General features: G+C 54.0%; 1 protein-coding gene across 1 annotated transcript in view; it reads left to right on the top strand.

The window, feature by feature from the left end:
• The first annotated feature begins 25 nt into the window (after nt 1-25).
• Nucleotides 26-24,720, top strand: part of PLEKHD1 (pleckstrin homology and coiled-coil domain containing D1) — a 29,806-nt gene continuing 5,111 nt past the window's right edge. Inside the window, exons 1-8 of the mRNA XM_027111616.1 lie at nt 26-604; nt 13,450-13,543; nt 13,868-13,957; nt 14,188-14,264; nt 15,119-15,210; nt 16,196-16,248; nt 21,382-21,476; nt 24,108-24,201. Of these exons, the coding sequence (XP_026967417.1) occupies nt 456-604; nt 13,450-13,543; nt 13,868-13,957; nt 14,188-14,264; nt 15,119-15,210; nt 16,196-16,248; nt 21,382-21,476; nt 24,108-24,201 (744 nt within the window). The 5' untranslated portion in view covers nt 26-455. The remainder of the gene's footprint in view (nt 605-13,449; nt 13,544-13,867; nt 13,958-14,187; nt 14,265-15,118; nt 15,211-16,195; nt 16,249-21,381; nt 21,477-24,107; nt 24,202-24,720) is intronic.

Here is a 24,720-nt window from a genome sequence, read left to right on the forward strand (position 1 = left end):
GACGCACGGAGCCCGGCCTTACCGCCGGCGCCCGCACTGATTGGCGCTCGCGGCCGGCCTCCAGCTAGCTCACCTGCCCCGCCCAGCCAATCGGGGCCACCAGAATTGGGGCTGTCTCAGGGAGGGGGGTGGGCGATGCTGCTGGCTGGAGGCTGAGCCTCCCTCCCCGCCGAGTTCCCGCCTGGCCCGGCGCAGCCCCGAGCCCTAGCCGCAGGCTGCGTGCCCCTCGCCAGTTGCCGCGGCGCTCCGGGCTCCGCGCGCTTTAACGCAGCAGCTCTCGGTTGGAGCCGCCTCGCGTCTCCGCCGGCTGCGACGCGCCCCGACGGCGCCCGGAGGCGCCTGCCGACGCCGACGCTCCGCAGCCTCCCGCCGCGCCCGCCCTCGCCCGGAGCCCCGCATCCGTGCCGGCCCCGGGGAGCGGGTGGGCCCGGCTGGGGCAGCCCCGCTGAAGCAGGATGTTCACGTCCAAATCCAACTCGGTGTCGCCCTCGCCGTCTCTGGAGCAGGCTGACTCGGACGCGCTGGACATCAGCACCAAAGTGCAGCTCTATGGTGTGCTGTGGAAGCGGCCCTTCGGGAGGCCGTCGGCCAAGTGGTCCCGACGGTGAGTGCCCCTGCCGCGCCCGGTGAGGACCGCCGGGGGAGGGAGCCAGGGCCGAAGGACCCCCTACCAAACCCTTCATTACCGTCCTACCTCTGCCTTCCTTTGTGACCTTGGCCTCGGCCCATTTCACTCTACGCTGGCTCCTCCTGGAAGATGTGGATCCTAGCCTGGGCTGGGTCATCTCTGCCCGAGGCTGGTCGAGCTGGGGTGGGACCGCTGAGTTCTCTGCAGAATGGATTTAAGTCGGGTTGGGGAGAGTGGGTGTGGGCTGAAGAGCGTGGCCGTGGTAGGAGCCCAGCTGGGTCAGATTGGGCCATACTCTGCTGCGGAGGAAGAAGCCCTGTCTCCAGCCAAAGATAGCCTCCTGGGGGCCCCACTGGGTTCCATCATCTTCACAACTCCCCTGCTCCAGGCTTCTAGAAGTGCACTTAAGGTGGGACATGGGTGTCCTACATCCCACCCCCCACTTCCGCCTACCCCCAGCTGGTACATACACTAAGAGAGCTTCTGAAAGGCACCGGCCAGGAGAAGGGCCTAGAAGGCTCTGTGCCCACCCCTGGAGGAGTGATGCTAGGAACCCCTCCAACTGTCCCTTGAAATGCATATATTTCAAGGGAGATGGGGCAGAGACTGAGGAAAGTGGGGGAAAGGATGGACTGGTCCTGTTAGAAGGATGGATCCCTTGGAAGGAGTGGTTGGGAAGGTCAGAGCAGCCTGGGTCTTTCAGCATCAGCTTCCTGGTCCCAACTCAGAGGCCACACTCCCCAGACATCAGTAGCTATTTTCCACTCATAAATGAGCCTGGAAGGTATTGGAGGAAGGGGGAGTTCACAGCCCTGAATTTGCAGGAAGCTCCCAATGCTGGTTTCAGGAGCAATGGGACACCTTCTGGACAAGCCCATCTCAGTTCTGAGGTTTTCTATGGAATGGTCTAGTGAACTCAGACCCTGATTGGCCCCTCCCTGGAGGCATGATCCTGCCCAGGAAACTAGGATTGTGTCTAGATGCCCCTTCCCAACCCACACTATGAGTCTGCCCCTGAGCAGGGGGGGCTTCATATGTTCCCAGGAACACAGTTCACGGAGACATGGTAGTGGTTGGTTCTGATGTTCTGTTTTGATGAATAATTTAATATGTCTGCAAGACCACAGAACAAACGGAGCTGTAGACGGTGTTTCACATTTTACATACCTGGTTTCACATACTTTTGTTAGTTCTGCTGGATTTTACTCTAGGGTTTAATGGGATGTAGGCTCCTTGAGTTCCTCCAAAGTTCAGCTTATCTCTGATCCCCTGAATGGAGGCCTGGGGCAGCATGGAGAGCATCTTGTGAGGGGTTTCCAGGGCTGTGCTGTCTGAGCTGCAGTTCCCGAGCGCCAGGAGCAAGCTTGTCTCTACCAGGGCGCCCGAGTGGTGATGGGAAGGCCGCTTATAAATTTAAGAACCATTAGCAGAGTGGCCCCATCACCACTTCTACCTCAGCTGCTCCAGGCAGCCCACACTCCTCCACTGGGTCTGGCTGCTGTCCTTGGTATTACCTCCGGACATCCAAGATGTCTCTTTCCAGGCATTTTCACCTGATTGCATCCCTAGTAAATGCTAGGGGTCTGCAACCCTCAGGTGTGGGGACCTGGACCCTGCAGCTACAGTTGATTCCAGGGCTGGGAGGTGTTGGGGACAAAAGCTCCAGCTAAAAGCACAGTGATGGAGCCAAGGGGGCCTTGGAGAGCTGTAGTGCCCCCACCCCAAGGAGCTCCACCAGTAACCCCTACAGCCACTCAGAAACCGTCCAGTCCAAGTCAGAGCAGCGTACATGCCCTGCAAAGTCAAGCCCTCCAGCCCCCTTCCAAGGAGACTGTCACTTCTGTTCCCTTCCTTTGTGGGAACTCTGGAGTTGCCACTGTGAAAAGACTCCCCCTGCCCACTCTAGGCCTCTGTCCATGTTCACAGTTCTGGGAACACACCAGACACACACACGCACACACACACACACGCACACGCACACACACACACACACACAAACACACACACGATTTAGCCTTGGATCAGCAACAGCCAGCCAGAGAGGGTCTGGGATGGGGGAGGCACGATGCTAAGCTTAGCTCCCTTTCAACGCCCAGCAGGGGCCCCTGGGTCCCAGTTCCCCATCTGCGAAGTGCAGTCTGTGGACTCCAGCTAATTAGCAGCCGCAGGAAGGCCTGGGAAGGGGCCGCTCAGGCCCGCCGCTGCAGAGCCTTGCCATTAGGGCGATCGATGCCCTGGGAGGGGGACAGCTAAGAGGAGGGGCCCTGGAAAGGCTCCCAAGCCACATAAATAACGAACGGGCAGGATGGCGGCGGCTGTGGCCAGCTGGGTTCTGTAAAACCTCTTCCACTCAGGGTGTGTTTCAGGGCTGTGCCTCCAGCTCCTGGTGCCCCAGCAGCCCTGCCCTTCCCGGGGCGGGAAGGTGCCTTTGAGCTGAAGGGTCAGCTTTTTTTCCATGAACAACGAAAAGAGAAAGGAATCAAAAACATTCCTTAGCAGAGATAAGAGGATCTGGAAGAGGTGTCTAGAGGGCAAGGTGGCTGACTCTGTCCTCCCCCTAACCTGTGAGCAGTGGAGATGCGGGTGCTCAGAGACAAGGAGGAAGGGAGTAGAGCATCTCTGCCTTGGCTGGTGTCAGCCCCGTGGTAGGGCTGGTCCAGCAGACAGGCCAGCTCTCTCTCAGGGCTTCATACTTTCCCCGGCATTCCAGTCCCTCTCCCAAATCCCTCCCAACACCTCCCAAGGCTGGAGCCCCTGATGAGGCGGGCCCAGCCCATTCCTTCCTGCAGCAGGAGCGTCCACACTCCCGTCCCTCCTCTCCCAGCCCCCCAGGTGTAAGGTGACTAGTGGGCCCTGAGCCTAGCCCAGCAGCAGCTCACTCTTGGGGAACATCGGTGGGTCCTGCCTCAGGGAGCTGAGACTCACGGTGTCCACGGAGTGCCAGGGAAACCATGGAGACAGTGGCCTGATTTCCCAAATCTCAGGCCACAACCTGCGCAGGTGTGGAGAGGTGATCTGCGCAGTTAGTGGTCATCATACCAAAAAGACTCGTGGAGACTTTCTTCACACAGAGATTTGGGTCCGGGAGTTTCATCTTTGGCTCTGAGCGCCGCTTCCTAAAGGTGACACTGCGGTACTGAGCTGTCCCAAAGGGCTGAGGGGAAGAGCTAGCATATCACCTCCATGCGCTAGGCTCTGCCTCACGCTAGTGACACTGGGATTTGGTCTCACTTTCTGGCTCATGTAGTGTTTCTCACAGCTGACTGGGAGGTGTCCCCCCAGCACAGCTGCAACATTTCTGCTTGTTCTGTCCCAGCTGGAGGGCGCCCGCAGGCCCCTCTTTTTCTAATCAACTTGTGTTCTCCAAACTTCTTTTAGAAGGACAGCATTTGGTGGTAGGCAGTGGCTAGGTGGCAGCGCAGGGATCTCCCCAGACCCCTCTGTCCATCGCACCCTGCCCCTTCTGAGGTGGTGGTATCGAGGTTACACGGAGTCCTTAGCTTAAGGAGATGGGTACGCTCTCCGGATCACAGCACAGCTGTAAGATGAAATTAACACCCATTATTTCAGGCTTCACTGCGGTCCTGTGCTGATTCGCCTGCACCAAAGTTAAAGGAGTTGGTTGTGCCGACAAGACACACTTCTTCCTCTCCCCGCCCTCCCAGGGAGCTGGCAGTGGAGGCTGTTGATGGCCTGTTTGAAAATGGGGGCCAGAACCCTTTCAGGCAATTCAACTTCCTTATGTCCAAGACTTGGAAATATAAAGCTGTTTCTTTTGAGAGCAGCTGTGGCCGTTGGTGGCAGGTGAACCCATGCTTAGAGGCAGGACCTCTGAGTTCCAGTCCCAGCTCTGCCGGTGACCAGCGCATGACTCAGGCCGAGGCATGGCTGTGTCACATCTCGCTGGCTGGCAGTGTCTCATCCACAGAATGGAAACGGATCAAATTGTGGCTTTTAAACTCTGTTCCATGGTGATCCTACAAGTGCCTCAACTCCACCACAGCGGGGCGGGGAGAGAAGGCGGGGCTCCAAGGCCCCTCCCACTTCACCCAGTGCCTTTGCACGGTTACCTGCTTGACCTAGTAAGCTCGTCTTCACTGTGTTGTTTGAAGGATCCTCACATGTTTTGGAGCCCCTTGGACTTGATGATCTCTTCCTAAACCCTAACTTGTCATCACCCATGTATCAATACGTCACAGGCAGGATTCCTCCTGTCCTGTCATCTCAGACCTAGAGCCAGGCAAGCGGCAGAGGCCAGGATGAGCATCCCCCGAGCATACAAGGCCACCCGGAAAGAATGAAAAGGGACACGCACCGAGGGCTGTGTCATTTTTACCTTCCTTCTGTCACTTCTGAAAGGGACACTTCTGATAAGCTGTCCTTCCCTGGCTCTAGGGTTTACCTGGCTTCAAACCCCACACCCCCGTTCTCAGTGCCTGAGGGGCTCAGGGATGGGGGAGCCTGTGTGCTGGTTCTGTGTTGGATGTTTGTGCCCAGGGAAGGAGGGGCAGCCAGGCTGCGTATCCCGCCTTCCCGTGAAACGTAACCCATGGGCAGCTCGCACGTCCGCTGGGCTCCGGCTGCCCTCTTGAGAGTGAGACGTCTGGCCCAAGGTCTCATCCCACAGGAAGACTTGAGGAAGTGTAAAGCCTGCGCAGGGTTTCTGCTGATCCCCGAGGGGCTCTAAGCTCTTGTTTCCTTGTTTTTGGATGAATTGGCTGCCCAGTGTAGATGCTTCTGGCTGCACTAGCGGATACGGACCCCGGCTCGTTCCTCCGTCTTCGCGCCCACCCCACCCCCGCCACACAGATTCACCAGCCTCCACACAAGGTCTTTGGGGGTCTAGTAGACTGTGCTGAGGGGAAGGTTCGGCAAAGAGCAGGGTGGAGGAGGCATTTAAATCCCAGAGGTGCAAGCACCTAGTTGAGGGTCAGCTCCCTAGTTTCTCGAGCTTTCCAGGCACCGCATCTCACTAGCATCAGAGCTGGGATTGTTCACTGCTATCTCTTGACCCTGTAGGACCGGGGCTCGTGCAACTTCCCTGCATCCTCTCTCCTCTGCATTCTCCCATCACCCCTCCTCCCCACCGCCCTCCAGGATTTCCCCCAACTCCAAGTTTCTCTCACTCTGTGATGCAAAGCCCTTTCCAGCCTGTACGCCCACACTTGGCTTTTGCATCTCCAAACATTAAGGAGCTCGGGCAGAGTAGATGGGCCTTTCTTTGCCAGGACCCACCCAGCCTAGAAGGTACCTGTGGGTCTAAGTAACATTTATTCCCTCACTTCCAGCTGGATCGACTGTGAGGCCTATGTTAGCTCTCAAGTTCTGCTTGAGCCCTTGTCAACCTTCAGAGCACTGAGGAGGGGAGTAAAGGTGGAGGCATAGCTTAGGAAGGTTCCCTCGTTCAGCTTGGATTGCACCTGTGTCCACCCTGTCGCCCATGCTAGGGCCTGGCCCTCATGTCATCCCAGACTCTGCTCTCCCCACTTTTGTCTATTCAACAAGCCCTGCTGATTCTTATCAGCAATAACCAATAACTCTGTTATAACCAATAACTCTAATCTGCGCCTTTGCCGGGGTGTGGAGCCCTCAAAGCCACCGTCACCATGTCTACAACTGCAATTTGACCTCACAAGTGCCCTGTTTGAAACCCACTGGCAGCTCCCTTCATCTGCAAGAAGCAGCCCCACCTTCTCACAAGGACCCCACGCCCCACCCTGGTCTGGTCCCCACTTGTCTCTTTGACCTTGACTCACCCCCTACCCTCCCTCCTCCCACACCACTGCCCACCCCTTTGGCACCTACCTGCCAGTAATGCCAGACATATTCCGATAACCTCGAACACACTATTCGTTGCATCTGCTGTTGCTTCTGTCTGGAATGCATCTCCCCTTTCCTCTTCCTCTCAGTTTCCTAGATACTCCTATTCATTCTTCCAAACCCTGCTCAGTTGTCACCTCCTCTCACTTGCCACTCCCTTGGCTGGACACCCAAACCATTTGTTGCTCACTGGTCTGTACTCTTCCGGTGTCTCATACAAACTTACCATGTCACAGGGTACCCTGGTGCTTTGTAATGATCCCAGCTCCCCACTTACCAGCTGTGTAAGCTGGGGCATGTTACTTAACCTCTCTGTTCTCCACTTACCTCATCTAGCTCATGTGAGGAATGAGTAGTTAACAAACATTCTGATGTTACTAAAACAGTGCCTGGCACAAACGAGGAGCTTGATAAGCATTGAGTAGTTCTCAAATTATTGATTTATACAACTCTCGCTCCTGCATTTGCTCCCTGAGGGCAGGAAATCATCAAGCCCCAGGGCCCAGGCTGTACCAGGGGATTCATTCACGCTGTCTGACCTGAGCCGGCCAGGAGCTTACAGTCACTTTGCAGAGAGAAGCTCTAAGAAGGCAAACAACGATGCCAGGTCTGAAGCCATGAGGAGAGACAAGTGCAGCGATGAGGGGCAGGCATCAGAGAGCACAGCACTCGAGAACCTGAGCTCTGTCAGCATGTGACGCAACCAGGTTTGTTTGCCCCACGCACAGCAAGCCAAGCTCTGAGCCACCCAGGTTTACAGCAGAGGGAAGTTTTACTCACAAGGCAGCCAAGTGAGGAGACGGGAGAATAAATCTCAAATCCGTCTCCCGAAGGCGAGGAGCTTGGGGTATTTATGGTATAAACAAACAGGGTGGTCTGAGGCGTGGGGAGCGGTGATTGGAGGGAAGGAGGTGAGGAAAGAGGTGTTCTGCGCAGGCGTATCTGAGTTACAGACTTCTTCTTGGGACCCGTGTGCAAATTCCAGGTGAGTTTGGTATGAACCGTGGGGGAATTTGGGGCTGTGACGTCAAAAGGTCACCTACGGGACAAGCAAGTCTATTCTGTGCAGACTGGGATCTGCCGGGTTGGGTCCCTCCGGTTTCAGCAGGTTTCGTTGTGTTACAAGCAGAGGGGTTTTAAAGAAGCCGTTCCCTTATCTGCAGTTCTGTAAGACAAGCTCGAGAGTTTCTGTGAGTCACCAGTTTCTGTTATGGGTTTTGAACCCTATGGGGCACAGTTTCAGTCCTCCCCTATCTTTTGATCCAATTCCTCAGTCTTGAGGGAAGAGGCCTACTTTCTGCTGTTAAGGGGCGAAGGCCTGCAGAGGATTTGAGGAATGGAATTGTTTTGCCTTTCCTTGCAAATATGGGACCAAGGCTCTGGGTCTTTTCTTTTTTTTTTTTTTGGCGGGGGGTGGGGTGGTGGTCTGGGTCTTTATGTTGATTGGTCATCGTATGGATTAGAACTTGGGGCTTAAGCGTGCGTGGCAAAGAGCAAGTACAGAGTTTTAGCAAGAAGGAGTATAGGTCCTAGCAAGCACATGAAAAATGACGGTTTAAGTAAATCCCTCAATTATCGACCTTATTCCTGATGGGATCCATAAGAAGATATTTCCCAAGAGATCGATCCAGGCTCTCGTGATGACCCTTGTTGGAGCCAAGTTGTCTAATGTTCTCTCAGTAGGTTTTAACTGCCAATGTGGTATTAATATACACATAACAGGAGCTACCGGCCACTCCACATATGCCCCTGTCTCTGCTGCAAACCTCGGCCTCTCAGCATTTGGCTTGCTGCGCGTCAGGCAAACGAACCTGGTTCGGTAACAGGCAGACAGAGCTGAGTTCCCAGTTTGCCCTTTGCTAGTTGCTGAATCTTTCTGTGCCTCAGTTTCCTCACCAGTGAAATGGAAAAACAAACACCCCCATCTCTTAGAATTGTTATGAGAGATCTAAATGAGATCATGTCAATAAAACACTTAGAAAAATGAGTGTCTTGGTACCTCATAAATACTCCTTAGTCTAGAGGTGAAAATACTTAAATTCTTTAAAACCAGAGAGAAGAGGCAGCCAGGGTAGACACTGACCCCCCCCAGACACAGACTGACGCACACTCTCTGGGCTTCCCCACAGCACAGTGGGCTGGACAGGGAGGCCCTGAGGGCCAGGGCTGGAGGCAAAGCTTCGCCCAGGACTGAAGTTGGCCTGGATAGAAGGGTGGGCCTTGGACAGGAGGGAGGGCAAATGCAGGAAAGTGCTGTGTGTTTGGAGGATGGCGAGCTGGCCAGCTGGGCTGGAGCCAAGAGCTCCCGCCAGGAGGAGCTTTTGTGAGCACAAATGGGAAAGGAGGTCAGGGGAGGCTGCGGCAGACATTGAACCTAATAATAATAAATAAAATAGTAGTAATAAAAGTAAACACTTAAGGAATATTTACCATGTGTCTCACAATGTTCGAAGTCTTTATGTGAACAAACTCATTTCATTATCCCGACAGCCCTAAGAGATGTACGTACTATTATTATCCTCAAGTTACTCTGGGGGACCTGAGACCTAGAGAGATCAGGGGACTTGTCCTGGTCACACTGCTGGTAAGTGGCAGAGCTCTGACCCTTGGCTACCCCAGCCTTAACACCTACTGTCTTTGGCCCATCTGTTTCCTGCCCAGGTGCTGGCACGAAGACCAGAGTAGCTCCCAAGACAGTGTGGTGTGGGTGTAGAAGCAGGGGCTGTTGTCTTTGGGTTCCAGTCCCAGCTCCACCTCTGCCCTGGCTGTGTGACCTTGCATGTGTTACTTCACCTCTAAGCCTCAGTTTCCTCATCTGTAAAATGGGAGCAAAAAGCCCTACCTTCCAGGATTGTTACATGGATCAAATACTGACACGTACGTTCTGCATGGAAGCCAGTATGTGAGAACAGCTAAGTAATCAGTGACTATCTCCGGCCCTTACTCAGCCAGCCCAACTCTGCAAGGCCCAGAAGGAGGCGGCCCCTGGCTTGCAGTCAGAATGAGAGGCCTGGGAGTAAGGGGACTTCGGAGAAAGGGGCAGGAAGAGGAAGTGGCCTTCTGTGCAGGGGCACTCAGGCCCTGGGCCCCCACCTGCTGAGGTGAAGCCTGAGTCATCAGCTGGAGCAGTGGGCAGGCACTGAGGCGGAGTTATAAGCAAAGCCAGCCCTTTGGGTCCTCGAAGTGTGCTTTGCCAAATATGCCCTTTCTTGGGCCATCCTCTTCCTCGCCAGCCAGGGAGTCACCCTCCTCCTCCAGGTCCGTGCCGGCTCCCCTCCCTGTGACCCTCACCCCTACCCAAACCAAGCCGACAGCAGCTGCAACAGGGCCAGTCTTGGCACGCATGGCTCATGGGCCCTTCACAGCCCCTGCAGCCATGGGGGGCCCTGAGGCCTGCTGAAGTCTGGCTGGCGTGGAACAAAGGCTACCCTGGACATCCGTCTTCCCCTGCCTCTCTGTGCCCTCCTTCAGAGGGCAAGGGGAGGAGGGCCGTGACATCTGGGGACACATCCTGCGTGGCAGACAAGTGCGGAGGACTTTATGGGCCTTTATCCACCGGATCCTTTCTTGCCCCTCTTGTGGCCACTAATGGATCCCTGTGCCTCCCCCCCTCCCCGACACTCCCCGCCAACAATCTGTTCTCAGCCCAGCAGCCAGGCTGAACCTTTTGCAGTGTGAGTCAGATCATGTCACCCCTCTCAGAACCCTCAGTGGCCGTACCTCTTAGAGGAAAAACCAGCCTCTAACAACTAGCAGTCTGACTTTCAGCGGGTTGTGTCACCTTCCTGCTTCATTTCTGCCCATAGAAACGCAGACACCTGCCTCATAGGATAATAGTATTAAATGAATTAGCAGAGGTAACTGCTTGGAATAAGGCATGGCTTGGGATAAGTGCTAAGTGAACATTAGCTTTATCATTAATGTTATTACAGTAGCCAACAGCCTCTTACACAATCTGCTTTCTACCTGGCTCCCTCTGCTGCAGCCATGCTGCAGCCTCCGTTCCTTCCAGAGCCAGGCACACTTCCGACCCCAGGGCCTTTGCACCTGCAGTTCCTCTGCCTGGAACACTGACCTCTCCGCAAATATTACCTTCAGGCTCTTCCTGACCATTCTGTTTAATATCAAAACCTCCCCGACTCACCCCTCACCCCGTAACTTACCCTGTTTTATTTTCCTCCATAGCATTTATTGACGTCTAGTACATGGCATTTCTTTCTTACTTATTTACCATCTGCCTTCCCACTACACACACTCATTCAAGTATAAGCTCTATGGGGACAGATATTTGCATGTCTCTTGTTGACAACTCTATCCCCAACACCCAGAACATTGCCTGGCGTAGGTGGGAGTGCAGCGATTCTTTGCTGAATCAATGAATGTATCTTCATATCAGCCCCAAGAGACAGATATATGCACCCTCATTTTATAGAGGAGCTTTTTTTTTTTTTTTTTTTATAGAGGAGTTTTGAAGGAAAGCCTCAGTGAGGCTGGGAGCTTGCTTGAGGCTGTGGCTTGAGGGATGGAGACTGTTTGCCTCCAGAGCCCCGTTCTCTCCCTGCCCGTGTGTCTAGAGACCTTCTACCTGCCACCCACATCCACCCCTGACACAGTGCTTTGCTCTGAGTGAGGAGGGTGCTGCAGAAGTATCAGGAAGGCACGAAGGTATTTATCTTAGTTCAGGCAAATACCACAGACTGAGTAAACAGTCGAACTGTTAAACCCTTCTGCTAAACAACAGAAATTTATTTTCTCACTGTTCTTGGAGGCTGGAAGTCTGAGATCAGGTGCTGACATAGGCAGGTTCTGGTAAGGACCCTCTTCCTGGCTTGCAGATGGCTGCCTTCTCACTTTGTTCTCACGTGGCAGAGTGGGAGAGCAAATGCTTCCTCCTGGAAGGCCACAGTCATGTTGGATTATGGCCCTACTTCTTGACCTCATTTAACCTTAATTACCGCCCAGAGACCCTATCTCCAGATACAGTCACATTGGGGGTTAGGGCTTCAACATATGAATCTGGGGGAACACAGTTCAGTCCACAGCAGTATTTCAGAAGCCATTGAAAAGGGAGGAGAAGGGTCCCCAGCAGGTGGCTGCCTCCCGTTTTCCTGTGGGTAATGGGACCTTGGGAATGCGTCACTCAGCCCTGTCCTGGGTCTTCTGTGAATTGGCAGAGCGATGAGCACAATCTCACTTGATCCTCGCAATAACCAGACGGGGTCGGTATTATCACCCTCATCCTACAGGTGAATACACGATGCTCAGAGAGGTGAGCTTATTGCCCAAGGCCCCGCAGCTGAGAAGCGGCAGGTCTGTGTTCTTAACTACTCTGAATTGCCCTTGCAACTCTCTGGGGACATCTCTCTCATCCCACAGGACTGAGGGACCATGGCCCGCCCTCTAGGAGCCCAGTGTCCCCTCCAGACAAGATGAGCACACGGGGTGTGGCTATGGAGCTAAGTGCCAAGCTCATGGCCAGTCAGCAAGTGCGGGAGGAACTCCGACGGCAGTGTGGGCTGGGCTGGTCACCAAGGGTGAGGCAGGTTCAACCAGTGGGCACTCCTGGGAGAGCTGCACAATCTCCTTCACAGTAGGCAGTGAGCTCGGTGTTCGCCTCGAGCAGAGAGGCTGAGGGGCAGAAGTGGTGGGAAGGCCAAGAAGGTGGGCAGGGGTCAGGTGCTGGGGGGCCCAGGAGGTGCCTGCGGTTCCGCAGAGGATGGTATTCGTGTGCTCTTCCTCCACTGGGGGAAGAGTTGGCATTAGCAGTATGTCACCGCTGAGGTCCACAGCTCCCCTCAGTATCTGGCTGGGCAGAGAGGGTCGGTGCAAATAAAGAACGTGGTTGGGGTGAGGCACACAGCAGAGGACAGAGCTGAGCTCCTTTCCTAGGGGAGGTGAGACGGTAGCTGTCAGCCATGCCAGCGACCCTCCCGCGGTAGCCGCGGCCTCAGGAAGGGTCCCAGGGCTGGTAGCACCTTCAGAGATTCGCCAGCAACTTTTCAAGCCCCTCCCAAGAGGGTGTGTCCAACCAGTGATGTGCTGATAAATATTTAACAACTGGCTCTCTTGGGAGGGGGGTGGGGCGCAGCACTGCTTTGGAACATTTGAGGATTTTCATGGTGTAAATACTCACAGTATGACTGATATCAGCTACCAGTACGGTGTCACTGAACACAGAGCCGGGGAGACTCATGCTGTTGGCTGTCATGAGCCCATTTGAGCGCTGTTTCTGGCTCCCCCAAGTCCCATGGCTCCAACAGTGACATTAGCAGGGGCCCTGGGAGGAAGGAGCCAGCCACTCTGAGTGTCCCAGAGCCTCGGGGCTCTCAGTTCCAATTGGATCTTCCCCTGGAGGGCACCTGGTGTCTTATCCTAGTCAGCTCCAAGCACGAGGTCTGTGAGAGTCCCTAGGCCATGCTCCAGCTGTGGGCATCAGTCAGAAAGCACCAAGGGCCCAGAGATCCTAAGTTAGACCCACATCCCAGAAGGAGGCTGTGGAGCAGCTGAGCCCAGAGGCAATGCGGGTGTCACGTGTAGGCGGCAGGCCTGGCCTCACCAGCCTGGTACCCACACCCCATTTGACTGCCAGTCTTCAGGACCACTTGTCGGGATCCTGTGTCTTCTTGCCCTCCTTCTGCCTCTCCTGGGGTAGACCCTAAGGGACCAAGGTGGCGGCTCACGGGGCTGAAGGTACCTGAGGGGAAGGACCACAGATACCCGCTGTGTGGCGGCTCAGGGGGCTGGAGGAGCCAGTTGTGGAAGCCACTGAAGGCCTCTTGTGCCCACTTCCACTGGTGCCAGGGTTGGGCTGCCTGCTGGTGGGTGACTGACCAGCTGAGGCCTTTGCCCGGATGTGGCACATGAGTTGGTGAGGATGAGTCTGAGCTGGTGTCCCCAGGGGCTCCCCATGTCAGCGTGGGCCCCTCAAGGTCACTCTTATCGTCCCGAGAAACCTCACCCCTTCTCTCCTGTTGCCCCTCCTTCCCCACCTCCTGCTATAGGTTTTTCATCATCAAAGAGAGCTTTCTTCTTTACTACTCTGAGAGTGAAAAAAAGAGCTTTGAAACCAACAAATACTTCAATATACATCCTAAGGTGAGGGGGCCTCTCCCCAGGGCCACAACGGGGGAGGGCCCAGTGGGGAAAACGGGGGCTGGTATCCTCTGAGGGTAGGGTACCATCTGTTGTCCTGCTCTGGTCAGGGAGTCTGGAAAACAAGTCCTTCTGGGGGCACAAGCCACCCTGGACCCCTCCTGACCTGGGTCCCCACCCTCCAGTGCCCCCTCTGGGAAAGTTCTGGTCTGGCTTCCTCTTGGGCCCTGGGCAACACCTGGCTATGGCTGAGGGCTCCCAGAGGCCTTGAGTGACCTGGGCTGGGCGGGGGTGTGGGGGTGGGCGCCTCTTCTGATTCTTTCTCAGGGTGTCATCCCTCTGGGGGGCTGCCTGGTGGAGGCTAAGGAAGAGCCCAGCATGCCCTATGCCATGAAAATCTCCCACCAGGATTTCCACGTGAGTAAGGCTCTCCCCTTGGCCTGGGCTCAGCAGGGGCAGAGCAGCTTCTCTGGGACCCCAGGCTCCCTAAGGGCAACCCCTCCAGCGGGCTGGCCTGGGAAGAGTGTCAGTGACTTGGGGATGTCGGGTGGGAGAGCAGAACAGGGCCTGCAGAGGCCTGGCCGTGGCCTCCATGGTCCTCAAGGTGGCCTCCTCTCAGACACAACCGTGGCTCCTCTTCCCGGCAGGGGAACATCTTGCTGGCTGCCGAGTCGGAGTTTGAGCAGACCCAGTGGCTGGAGATGCTGCAGGAGTCTGGGAAGGTGTAAGTGCGCACGGGCAGGAGGGGTCAGCCTGAGGGTCCAGAAGGGGAAAGGGTGTGGGCTGTGCCGACCCTGATCTCCCTGCCTCTCTGCTGGGATCCCGGTGGGCACTGAGCATCCTAGGAGAGGGCAGGGTGGGGAGGACAGGGCTGTGGGAGCTGGTTATTGTGGGGAGAGGAGACAGACCAGATTTCGAGCATCTTTGGGGGGTCTCCTAAGTGAGCTTTGAGCAAAGTGAGTTTGCTTGTCTAGCGTCACAGGTGGCAGACGTGGGCACCGTTTGTCTCCAACTCTCAGGACCAAACCCAGCATCGCTAGGAGGATTTGGCTGCCTCCTGATACCCGTCTCATCTCCCCAGGCCCATAATTAACCCTAGCTCAGACCAGAGCTGGTGCTTTGTACATCAGAGTCCAGATCACAGAAACCTCCAGCCCAGCGCTATCCATTTGCACACAAAGCCCTGTCCCAGCCCCTGCCTATTCATGCTGGGTCGTGCTTTTAGTTCCACAAATAATGCTGAGTGCCTGCCCCGTGCCAGGCCTTGTGCCAGGTGGTGGGCATTCAATGGTGTAGAAAGCAGTCCAGGAAGCAATCTCTTCCCTGCTCCCAAAGTTCTGTTGGCCCAGCCCACGGTGGCCCACTTTGCAGCCTGGGCCCGCCTCCGGGGACTGTAACTGATCGATGCTGGTGGCGTGCCCAGAGCCGCGGGTGCCGAGGTGAATGCGAGCTGGGATTCTGGAGGAGAAAGAATGGCGGGTACACACCATGCACGTTCTCTTTCTCCTCCACCCTTCTGTTTTAACGATTTTGTGTTTCTTCCTCTTCTCTCCTGTCCCATCTGCCCTCCCTCCCCAGGACTTGGAAGAATGCCCAGCTGGGAGAAGCCATGATCAAAAGCCTAGAGGCCCAGGGGCTGCAGCTGGCCAAGGAGAAGCAGGAGTATTTAGGTTGGCTGAGGGATGGGCTGGAAACTGAGGCTCCCTGACGGTAGCATTTCAGGGCCGGGGGCTGCAGCCCAGGGCTTGATGCAGGACTGAGAGAGCGTGTCTTGGGTGGGGCTTAGCAGGCTATGAGGAGCCAGAGACTGGCTCGGAGCCTGGAGGGCTCTATGGCGTGATACATGTCCTCTAGGCCAGCGTGACAGGAGGCAGGAGGCAGGTGGTTAGGAGCCTGGCCTCTGGACCCAGCTTTGTCATTTCTCCATCAGCTGTGTGTATCTTTAGGCAGCTCAGCCTAAGTTTCAGTTTCCTCATCCTTAAAATGGAGACATTTTTGTTCCTAGCTTTTAGAGGTGGTATGAGGATCAGGTTAAATAAGAAAACGCCTGGAAGCTCTTGTGTCAGGCATGCGGTAAGGGTCCCACTAATGGAATTGACGTTATCCTGCCCAGGGCCCCAAAGGTCTGGACTTGGTCCCAGTTATGACCCCCAGCCCACTTTAAGGTTCTAGGCCCCTGTGTTCCTGACTGGCTGGTAGGCATGCTCTGTTTGAGAAAGAAGGAGGTGAGCCTGGGAGGTCGGTCCTTTGCCTGGGACCCTCTCCCCTGCTTAGACAAGTGGGGCCCCAGCACTGGTTCCCTTCTGCCTGCTCCAGACACCCTCTGCCCCCAGGACCTGCCCTGCCTCACTAGCCAGACACCAGCACAGAGGTTAACCCGGGGGTGCAGAGACCCACCTGAGCTTCCAAAGATGAGCTGTCATTGTCTTATGAATGCACGAAGCAGGGACAGTGCCGGGACGGGAGTGTGGCAGCTCAGGCCAGCATGGAGCGTCCATCCCCGGGAGCTGCCCCACCCCCTCTGGCCTGGGCACGGCAGTGCCGACCTCTTCCTCGGGAGGAGCTGGGGGTGATGGAGGTGATCGCAGGCACTGACCCCTCAGGACTGGATCTGGAGTGAGCTTTTCGTGACAGCGTGTGTCCTTGCTTTGGCAGACAAACTGATGGAAGAGACTGAAGAACTCTGCCTTCAGAGGGAGCAGAGAGAGGTAGGGGCGCATCGAGGCTGCTCCCCGCCGCCTCCCGCTCTGTGGGCCCTTTCACAGCCACAGTGTACTGACTTGTGTTCCTGGCATTAGGGAGTGGTGTAGGGGAGATGGGCACCCAGACAACTCGCTGGGAAATCAGACGGGCAGAGCAGGGAGGCCAATGAGATGACAGTGCTTGGGACTTGCTGTTGCTTCTTGGCAAGAAGTGTATTTCTCCTTGCCAGTCGCGGGGGAGGAAAATAAAAAGAGTGGGTGATCACTTTCTAGAGAAAGAGCCATTCAAAAATTTTATAAGCTGTGTCAGGAGGTAATGAGCTGCTTGTCACTGGTGATATTCACAGGAGGCTGCGGTGGCCTTTCTCATCCACAGCGGGGCTTCTGGCACCATAAAGGTGATTGGGTTGGATGATATCAGAGGTTCCTTCATCCTCTAAATGTCAACGTACAAGTTCTAAGGAGGCCAAGCATTGGCTGGGGGCAGGCTGTGGCGTGAAGGAGACCCTTGCCTCATTTGAAGACGGGGGCTGCTGAAGTCCATGCCGTTTGGGATCTCCATGCAGCACTGGGCCTTGCCTGTTCTGAGAAATCACGACCACCCCTGAAGGGCAGGGTAGGGTAGTGGTTAGCGGTGCTGACTTCAAGTCAGGCTGCCTGTGTCTGGATTGGACCTTCACTGCTTCTGGCTGTGTGACCTTGGGCAAGTTACCTAACCTCTCTGAACATTAATAGTCTCATGTGGAAAATGGGGATAATAATAGAACCCATCTTATCAGGGATGTTTTGAGGATTCAGTGAGGTGTTACATAGAAAGTGCTTAGCACATAGTACATGCTTAATGAACATCTACATTTGTGAGTGTTACGATCATTAATTAGCCCATCCTGCACTTGAACTGCCCCAGAGTGACATACCCTGAGGTGCCTACAGAGGGAGGGCCTGATTTGGTCCACTTCTCTTTGCCTGGTTCCTGTTCCTTGTCTCTCCCAGGCAAGTCCAGGGCTGGGCCCATCAGCCTGGGCTCAGTGCCTGCCTCTCTGACTTGACTCTTGCAAACTCCCCACCCTTTCCAACCACCCGTCACTGGGCTCAGAAACGGGCCCGACAGTCAAGAAGCATCATGGCCCTGTAGCACCCCAAACACTCCCGGGGCCTGGCAGAGCACCTGGCCCAGGATGGGTGCATGATAAATGTTGTGGAATGACTTGATGAATGAATATTTTTGATTCTTATAATTTTACATTACATCTTGAGGACAATCCACCCTCATTTTTCTTCTTCCAAAAATTTATCAGATATTCTTGCCCTATTTTTCTTCCAGCTGGACTTCAGTATCATTTTGTCAATTACAAAACAAACAAACGAACAAAAAACCCAAACCCAGACAAACAGAAAAGAAAATCTGTTGAGGATTTGTATTAGGACTGCACGGATCTGAGGATTGGCACCATGACGGCATTGAGCCTTCCCCCCACCCGCAGCGTGTGGGCTGCTGGGTCCGCGCTGTCATCTGGGCTCTTCCCACATTAGGAGTTTGGCATTTTCTTCATACAGTTCTGCACATTTTGAAAAGTGAGACTTCTGGTGGGTTGTCAGCAACTTAAAAGCAGGTAATTTAGGAAGCCAGGGGATGGGATGGAGTGACAGACACAGCCGCTGGCAGAGAGAGACAGACTTATCCATCAGAGAGACTAAATCTGGGACAGCAGTCAGCCCGAGGAAAATTTAGACACTCTATCTAGGTCTTTAGCCAGGAAATGAGGCCAGCAGAGACCCACTGCTCACAGACGTTGCTTAAAGCCATAGCACGCTGAAGGAAGGAGACCTGCCAGCTGTGAACGTCCTGGGTTTTGGGTACAAAATGTGAACAAGACTCACTTGGGTCCAGCTTGGGTCCACCTTGGTAAAGGCTGCTCTGGGCTGGCAGGAGGGAGAGGATGTGCTCGGGTTCTCATTCCGGTGTCAGCTGTGTGCTCTAGATTGGGAATAGAACTCACGGAGTCATTCTGTCAAGGGTTTTCCTTCCTTAACTTGTTCATCTATATTATGGACCCACCTGCCCCCTTCACCCTTCCCATCTCCACTGCAGGTCACAGAGATTGTCTGGGAGTACCTTGCTTGGGCCACTTAGAAAGGCATTTGGTACAATGGCCCAGTGAGAAGCTGAAGATTCTCTGGTCTCCAAGAGGCAGTCTGGTTTAAAAGGAGACTCAGGGTCTGGTACCAGTCTATCACTGACTGTGTGACCTTGGACAGATTTGGCTCTGTGATGCTCCAGTAAGAGTGATGGCTGTGCCTGACGAGCTCCCAGGTTGCTGAGGGGCTCAGTGAAATAGAAGCCAGGGAGTGCTTTGTGGACCGGTAAGGCCTGTGCAGATACGCGCTGTGTGATGGTGCAGCTCTGACATCCTCCACTTGGCAGAAAGGGCAGGGAACTCTTGGGGTACGAGCTGAGAGTTCAAAGGGAACCATCCTGGGCTCTTCTGCCCTGGGGTCAGAAGACAATGCCGTTCCTTGGGTGCAGGTCCCTCAGTTGTCCCTGGCTCCCTTATCATCACTCTTATCCCCTGCAGGAGGGCAGCCTGCCTACCTTCCCTTTTCTGGTTGAACTGTGAGAGCTCAGCCTTGCATGTGGGCAGGCACATGGGAAATCAGAAATGCCCAGGGCCAAGTCAGGCAGGGTTCCTGCCATGCGGGGTGCTCCCAGTCAGAACTCAGACTCTTGGAGCTGGAAAGGACGGCCCCTTTCAAGGTGAGGCTCTCTGCCGACCTCCCTGATGGTTACTGATCCTGATTCTGGCATGGGCAGCTCACTACCTCCGGAGGTATCCTTTGCATTATTGCTCCACTATTTGGAAGCTCTTCCTTCTGTGGAGCTGGAATTTGCCGTCTAGTGCCTTCTTTCCAACCTCATACTTTGGCAACTTAAGTCAGGTGCAAGAGTCAGAAGCAAAAAAAAAAAAAGAAAAAAAAAAAAAAGTCAGAAGCACAAGCATGATGTGGTGGAGAAAGCCTTCAGCTGCAGGGGGTCTTAGCTGACCCCAGTCATGGCAGCGGTGCCGCAAACACTCATGCTGCCTTGGGCCGTGTGAACAGAAAGTTCTGGCTGCTTCAGTTACAGGTTGTGTGTTCCACTCCCATCAGCATTCTTAGGCTCTACCTGGACATCAGCTTCATTTAAGAATCACCCAGATGAAATGGAAGGTGGAAAGGAAGGGAGCAACCAGGAAGGAGATTTTCTTTCTTTTTCCTCTTTAATATAGAACTTTAACCCCTAATGGTAGAAATCGTGCTCTTTGTAGAAAATTTGGAAAACATGAAGAAGAAAACATATTTTATCCTTAACCCCACAACTGATCGGTAATTACTGTCAACTTTTTTTTTTTAATTTATTTTATTTATTTAGTTTTGGCTGTGTTGGGTCTTCGTTGCTGCGCATGGGCTTTCTCTAGTTGTGTCGAGCGGGGACTGCTCTTCGTTGCGGTGCGCGGGCTTCTCACTGTGGTGGCTTCTCTTGTTGCGGAGCACGGGCTCTAGGCCCACGGGCTTCAGTAGTTGTGGCTCACGGGCTCCAGAGTGCAGGCTCAGTAGTTGTGGCTCGCAGGCTCTAGAGCGCAGGCTCAGTAGTTGTGTCTCGTGGGCTCTAGAGCGCAGGCTCAGTAGTTGTGGCGCACAGGCTTTGTTGCTCCACAGCATGTGGGATCTTCCTGGACCAGGGCTCAAACCCGTGTCCCCTGCATTGACAGGTGGATTCCTAACCACTGCACCACCAGGGAAGCCCCTACTGTCAACTTTTTGGTGTTTTTCCTTGGTTTTTTTCCCTATATAATATTCTTATATATATCTTAAACATAATAGGATCACATCGGATATTCAGTTTTATGGCCTTTTTCATGATACCTTTCATTTTACCTTCATTAACACTGTACCTTCAGCAGTCTTCCATGTCATTGAACGTTCTTTGAAAACATTAGTTTTAGTGACTCTAGGGTCACTAATCGGACTCTTCCCTTTCCTTTGGGTTTTATTCCTTCTCTGATCCTCCTCAAAGCCAAGGGCAACTTCTCCCTACAGGCAGCCCCACCCCCTGGTGGGGTTTCCATTCCTTGAGAACAAAGCCCCTGGGTGAAGAATGAGGGCGTAATTTGGAGCTAGAAGATGAGAGAGAAAGTGGATCTAGAAATAATATCCTCCCACAGCGTAAAATGTGGAAGAACAAAACAGTTGTCACAAAATGCTTCTAACCACCCTTGGCTTGAAGTGCACCCCTCAATACCACCTGCCACTGAACCCCAGGAAAACAGAACCCCTGGGGGGCACCTGCTTGCTGGGAAAACACTTGAGCTCGCCGGCAATCCTGAAGGGACTGGTCTGGTTCCCCGGGCCAGCTTGTCCTGGGCTTTCTGGCTATACTGTTCCCTTGCGGGTGAGTCCAGGGGAGGCTGCAGCCACCTGTGCTCATTGTTTCCCAGATGCCTTGAGGAAAAGGGCTTTACTCTCTGACTTTGGGATTGGGAATAGCTTTCCTTTGCGGCTTCTAACAGGTGCCACGCCAGGGATCTTTAATGGAAATCTACACACACACACACACACACACACACACACACACACACACACACGTTTCCCTCCAGGGCTTGGGGGCCAGCCAACACGCCTTAGGGTGCGAGTGACTGGAGTTGCCCAGTGGAGCAGACATCTAGAATTATCATCACATCCTGTCGCAGGAGATAATGTTGGGATCCTTTCTAAACCCTAGCTCAGCATGCTAAGTGTGTTCTTGTTTTGTTTCATTTTTTATTTATTTTTGAAATTTTTATTGTAGTATGGTTGATTTACAATGTTGTGTTAGTTTCAGGTGTACAGCAAAGTGATTCATTTCTATACACACACACACACACACACACACGTATGCATATATATTCTAAGTGTGTTTTAAGTGAGCCCAGTTCATCACAGATCTCGGTGTCATTGAGACTGTGTGTCACTGAATGGGACCAGGGCTCCTCAGGGCTTAATTCCAGGTCTGGTGCAGACTGTGCTGAACCGCAGAGGGTCCCCTGGGTTAGAGCGGGGCTTCCTGGCCTCAGGAGCCCTTTGCTGCCTGTGACGCTTTTCTTCCTCTCTGATTCTCTTCAGGAGCTTGAGCGCCTGAACCAGGTGCTGGAGGCCGAGAAGCAGCAGTTTGAGGAGGTGGTACAGGAGCTGAAGATGGAACAGGAGCAGATCAAGAGGTGGTGGTGGGGCTTCCCTGGTGGCGCAGTGGTTGAGAGTCCGCCTGCTGATGCAGGGGACGCGGGTTCGTGCCCCGGTCCGGGAAGATCCCACATGCCGCGGAGCGGCTGGGCCCGTGAGCCATGGCCGCTGAGCCTGCGTGTCTGGAGCCTGTGCTCCGCAACGGGAGAGGCCACAGCAGTGAGAGGCCCGCGTACCGCAAAAAAAAATAATAATAAAAAAAATAAGAGGTGGTGGTGGTGCCTGGGGGAATGGGGCGGGGGCAAGGTGCACCCAGGCTAGGACATGTAGGACCCATGTTTCCCGTTAGGCTGGAGAGGCCTCCCCCCAGGAGATCCTTACTGCTTGATGACTGGGTTTAGATCTGTCCTCCCAATGCTCCGGGCCTTGGAGTGTGCCCAGAAAAAGCTGCAGACCCCACACCGATGAGCCACTTCTGCACCCTGGAGCATGACGCATGGGCAGGTGCAATCAGAAATCCCCATGAGCAATGACCCCCTCCTGCCTCGGGCAAACCTCCCTTACCCGGGGCAGACAGGTCAGGCTGGTCTGGAGGTGCCCTTGGCCAAAATCCTCAACATTCCCTGTCTTTCCTGCACAGTCTCTTCACATTCTGGCTAATGATGTCTGTCCCTTGGGATCTTTAGTCTGTGTATGGTTTGCAAACCCAGTTGCATATTATAATCATCTAAGAGGATTAGAATCTGCTGAAGTTAGGACCCAGACATCTGTACAGTAAGTCCCCTACACATGAACGAGTTCCGTTCCAAGAGCTTGTTCCTAAGTCCAATTTGTAAGTCCAACAGATTTAGCCTAGGTACCCAACTGACCCAATCGGCTGTATAGTACTGTACTGTAATAGGTTTATAATACTTTTCACACAAATAATACATAAAAAACAAACACAGAAAATAAAGAAAACTTTTTCGATCTTACAGCATAGTACCTTGAAAAGTACAGTACAACTGGCATACAGGGGCTGGCATTGAGTGAACAGGCAAGAAGAATTACTGACTGGAGGAGGGAGGGGAGGTGGGAGATGGTAGAGCTGAAGGACTGTCAGCAACAGGAGGTGGAGGGCGAGCTGCCATTTCACTCACGCCTGACGCTGATGGCACAAGTTCTGGTTCCTTGCTGGATTCAATTCTATCCACCCTCTTGAAAAAACGATCCAGTGACGTGTGGGTAGTAGCTCTTTCCTGGGCTTGAGATAAAGATACTGTACTGTGTACTCTGTACAGTACTGTACAGTAAAGCACACAAAAGCACAACCATTTATAGAGGATGCACGCACGTGACAACGTACGCCAGACACGTAAACTAACTTACGTGATTGGACATGCGAATGCATGTTCACATCTTTGAAAGTTTGCAACTTGAAGGTTCGTATGTAGGGGACTTACTGTACTTTAAAAAGTTCTCCAGGTCGTTACTTTTTCTTTTCCTTTTTTTTTTTTTTTTTTCTGCGTTGGTTATTCATTGCTGCTCGCGGGCTTTCTCTAGTTGTGGCGAGCGGAGGCAACTCTCCATTGCGGTGCACGGGCTTCTCATTGCGGTGGCTTCTCTTGTTGAGGAGCACGGGCTTAGGTGCTCCACGGCATGTGGGGTCTTCCCGGACCGGGGATCAAACCCGTGTCCCCTGCATTGACGGGCACATTCCTAACCACTGCACCACGAGGGAAGTCCCTCCAGGTCATTCTATGTCGCCTATCCATGAATTTGGAGACAACGGCTCTGGTTACTGTTCATGGTGCTGGTTGTTGTCACCATCACCATCATTATCATCCCCAGCACCATCGTCACTACTGATTATCAGTGATAGCCCAGAAAGAGTGTTCTTGAAACAGCGTTATAAAAGAAAGTCATTAGACATGTGTTTCGGGGAGGGAGAAGCTCAGAGACTCTCATCAGCTAATGGCCAAGCACCTGCTCACTTCCAGAATCGTGCCAGACCCTGGAATGGAAGATAAGCCCTCTCTCCCTTGAGGATCTGGTTGGGAAAACCAGACTCACACCCAGGAAACATCAACAATGTTTACAATGATGTACAAACAGGTGCTCAAGGGCACAGCACATTCGTTTTATACGAATTAAGATATATGTGGGTTTCAACAGAGGTTAGATTGTGCTGGGCCTTGAAGGGTGGTAGGAGTTGGAAAATGGGTGGGAGAAGGAAAAGGCATCTCAAGCAGGAGGAAGGGAAACCGGGTGTAAAGGCCCAAGGGGACCCAGGCTTGTTAAGACAGCAGCAAGGAGTTTGTCACCCCAGAGAAGGGCCTCAGCCATGTCCCATGTCAGAGTGAGCAGATTGTAGCAAGGGCTGTCCAGGGAAGACAGGGTGAGGCCATTGTTTCTCCAGTACTCCTCTCTGCCCTTGGGGTGGCCCTGGATTTATTCTGACAGATTCATGTACACCTGGAGCAAGTGACTTCAGCCCCACTTGGCCGGGATCTCCTCCGTTCAGCCCTGGGCTCCTACAGCTGCTGGCAGCACCCAGCCACGTGAGGGGCTGGCCTTCCAAAGAGCCCTCTGAGCTGTATAGGGAAGCCGCATAGACTTCTGTGAAGCAGAAGCCACGAAGGGGCCTGGGAGGGGTGGGCACTGCCATACCCAGCCCTCTGTCCCTGCAGGGAGCTAGAACTGACTGCAAGATGCCTCAAGGGTGTGGAACAAGAGAAAAAGGAGCTGAGGCGCCTCACAGAGTCCTTACAGCAGATGCTGGAGGTGAGGGGCCACTGGCGGGCTGGCTGCCTGGAGGGAGCCATGGTCGGTTGGGCCACGTGATACAGTTTTTTCCAGCAGTGTTGCCCCAGAGAGTTATCTGCAAGGGAAACGGGGCACGAAGGGGAGCTGATCTAAAGGGTTTCTTCTCTGTGGACCATTGGGAACTCCAGCTGACACTTGAGGGCAAATTCAAGTTTGCCCTGGCCATGACTCTGGCCTTAGGAAATCCACCTTCTTTAGTGCTTATATATATTTTATTTATTTATTTTGTGTGGTACGCGGGCCTCTCACTGTTGTGGCCTCTCCCGTTGCGGAGCACAGGCTCCGGACGCGCAGGCTCAGCGGCTATGGCTCACGGGCCCAGCCGCTCCATGGCATGTGGGATCTTCCCGGACCGGGGCACGAACCCGTGTCCCCTGCATCGGCAGGCGGACTCTCAACCACTGCGCCACCAGGGAAGCCCCAGTGCTTATATTTTTATACTCGATGGAGGATCGATTAGGGTGGGCTGCACGGCCA

This window comes from Aethalodelphis obliquidens, unplaced genomic scaffold, assembly GCF_003676395.1.
Source record: "Aethalodelphis obliquidens isolate GAN/ISIS:26980383/991018 unplaced genomic scaffold, ASM367639v1 scaffold10, whole genome shotgun sequence".
Classification (NCBI taxonomy): Eukaryota; Metazoa; Chordata; class Mammalia; order Artiodactyla; family Delphinidae; genus Aethalodelphis; species Aethalodelphis obliquidens.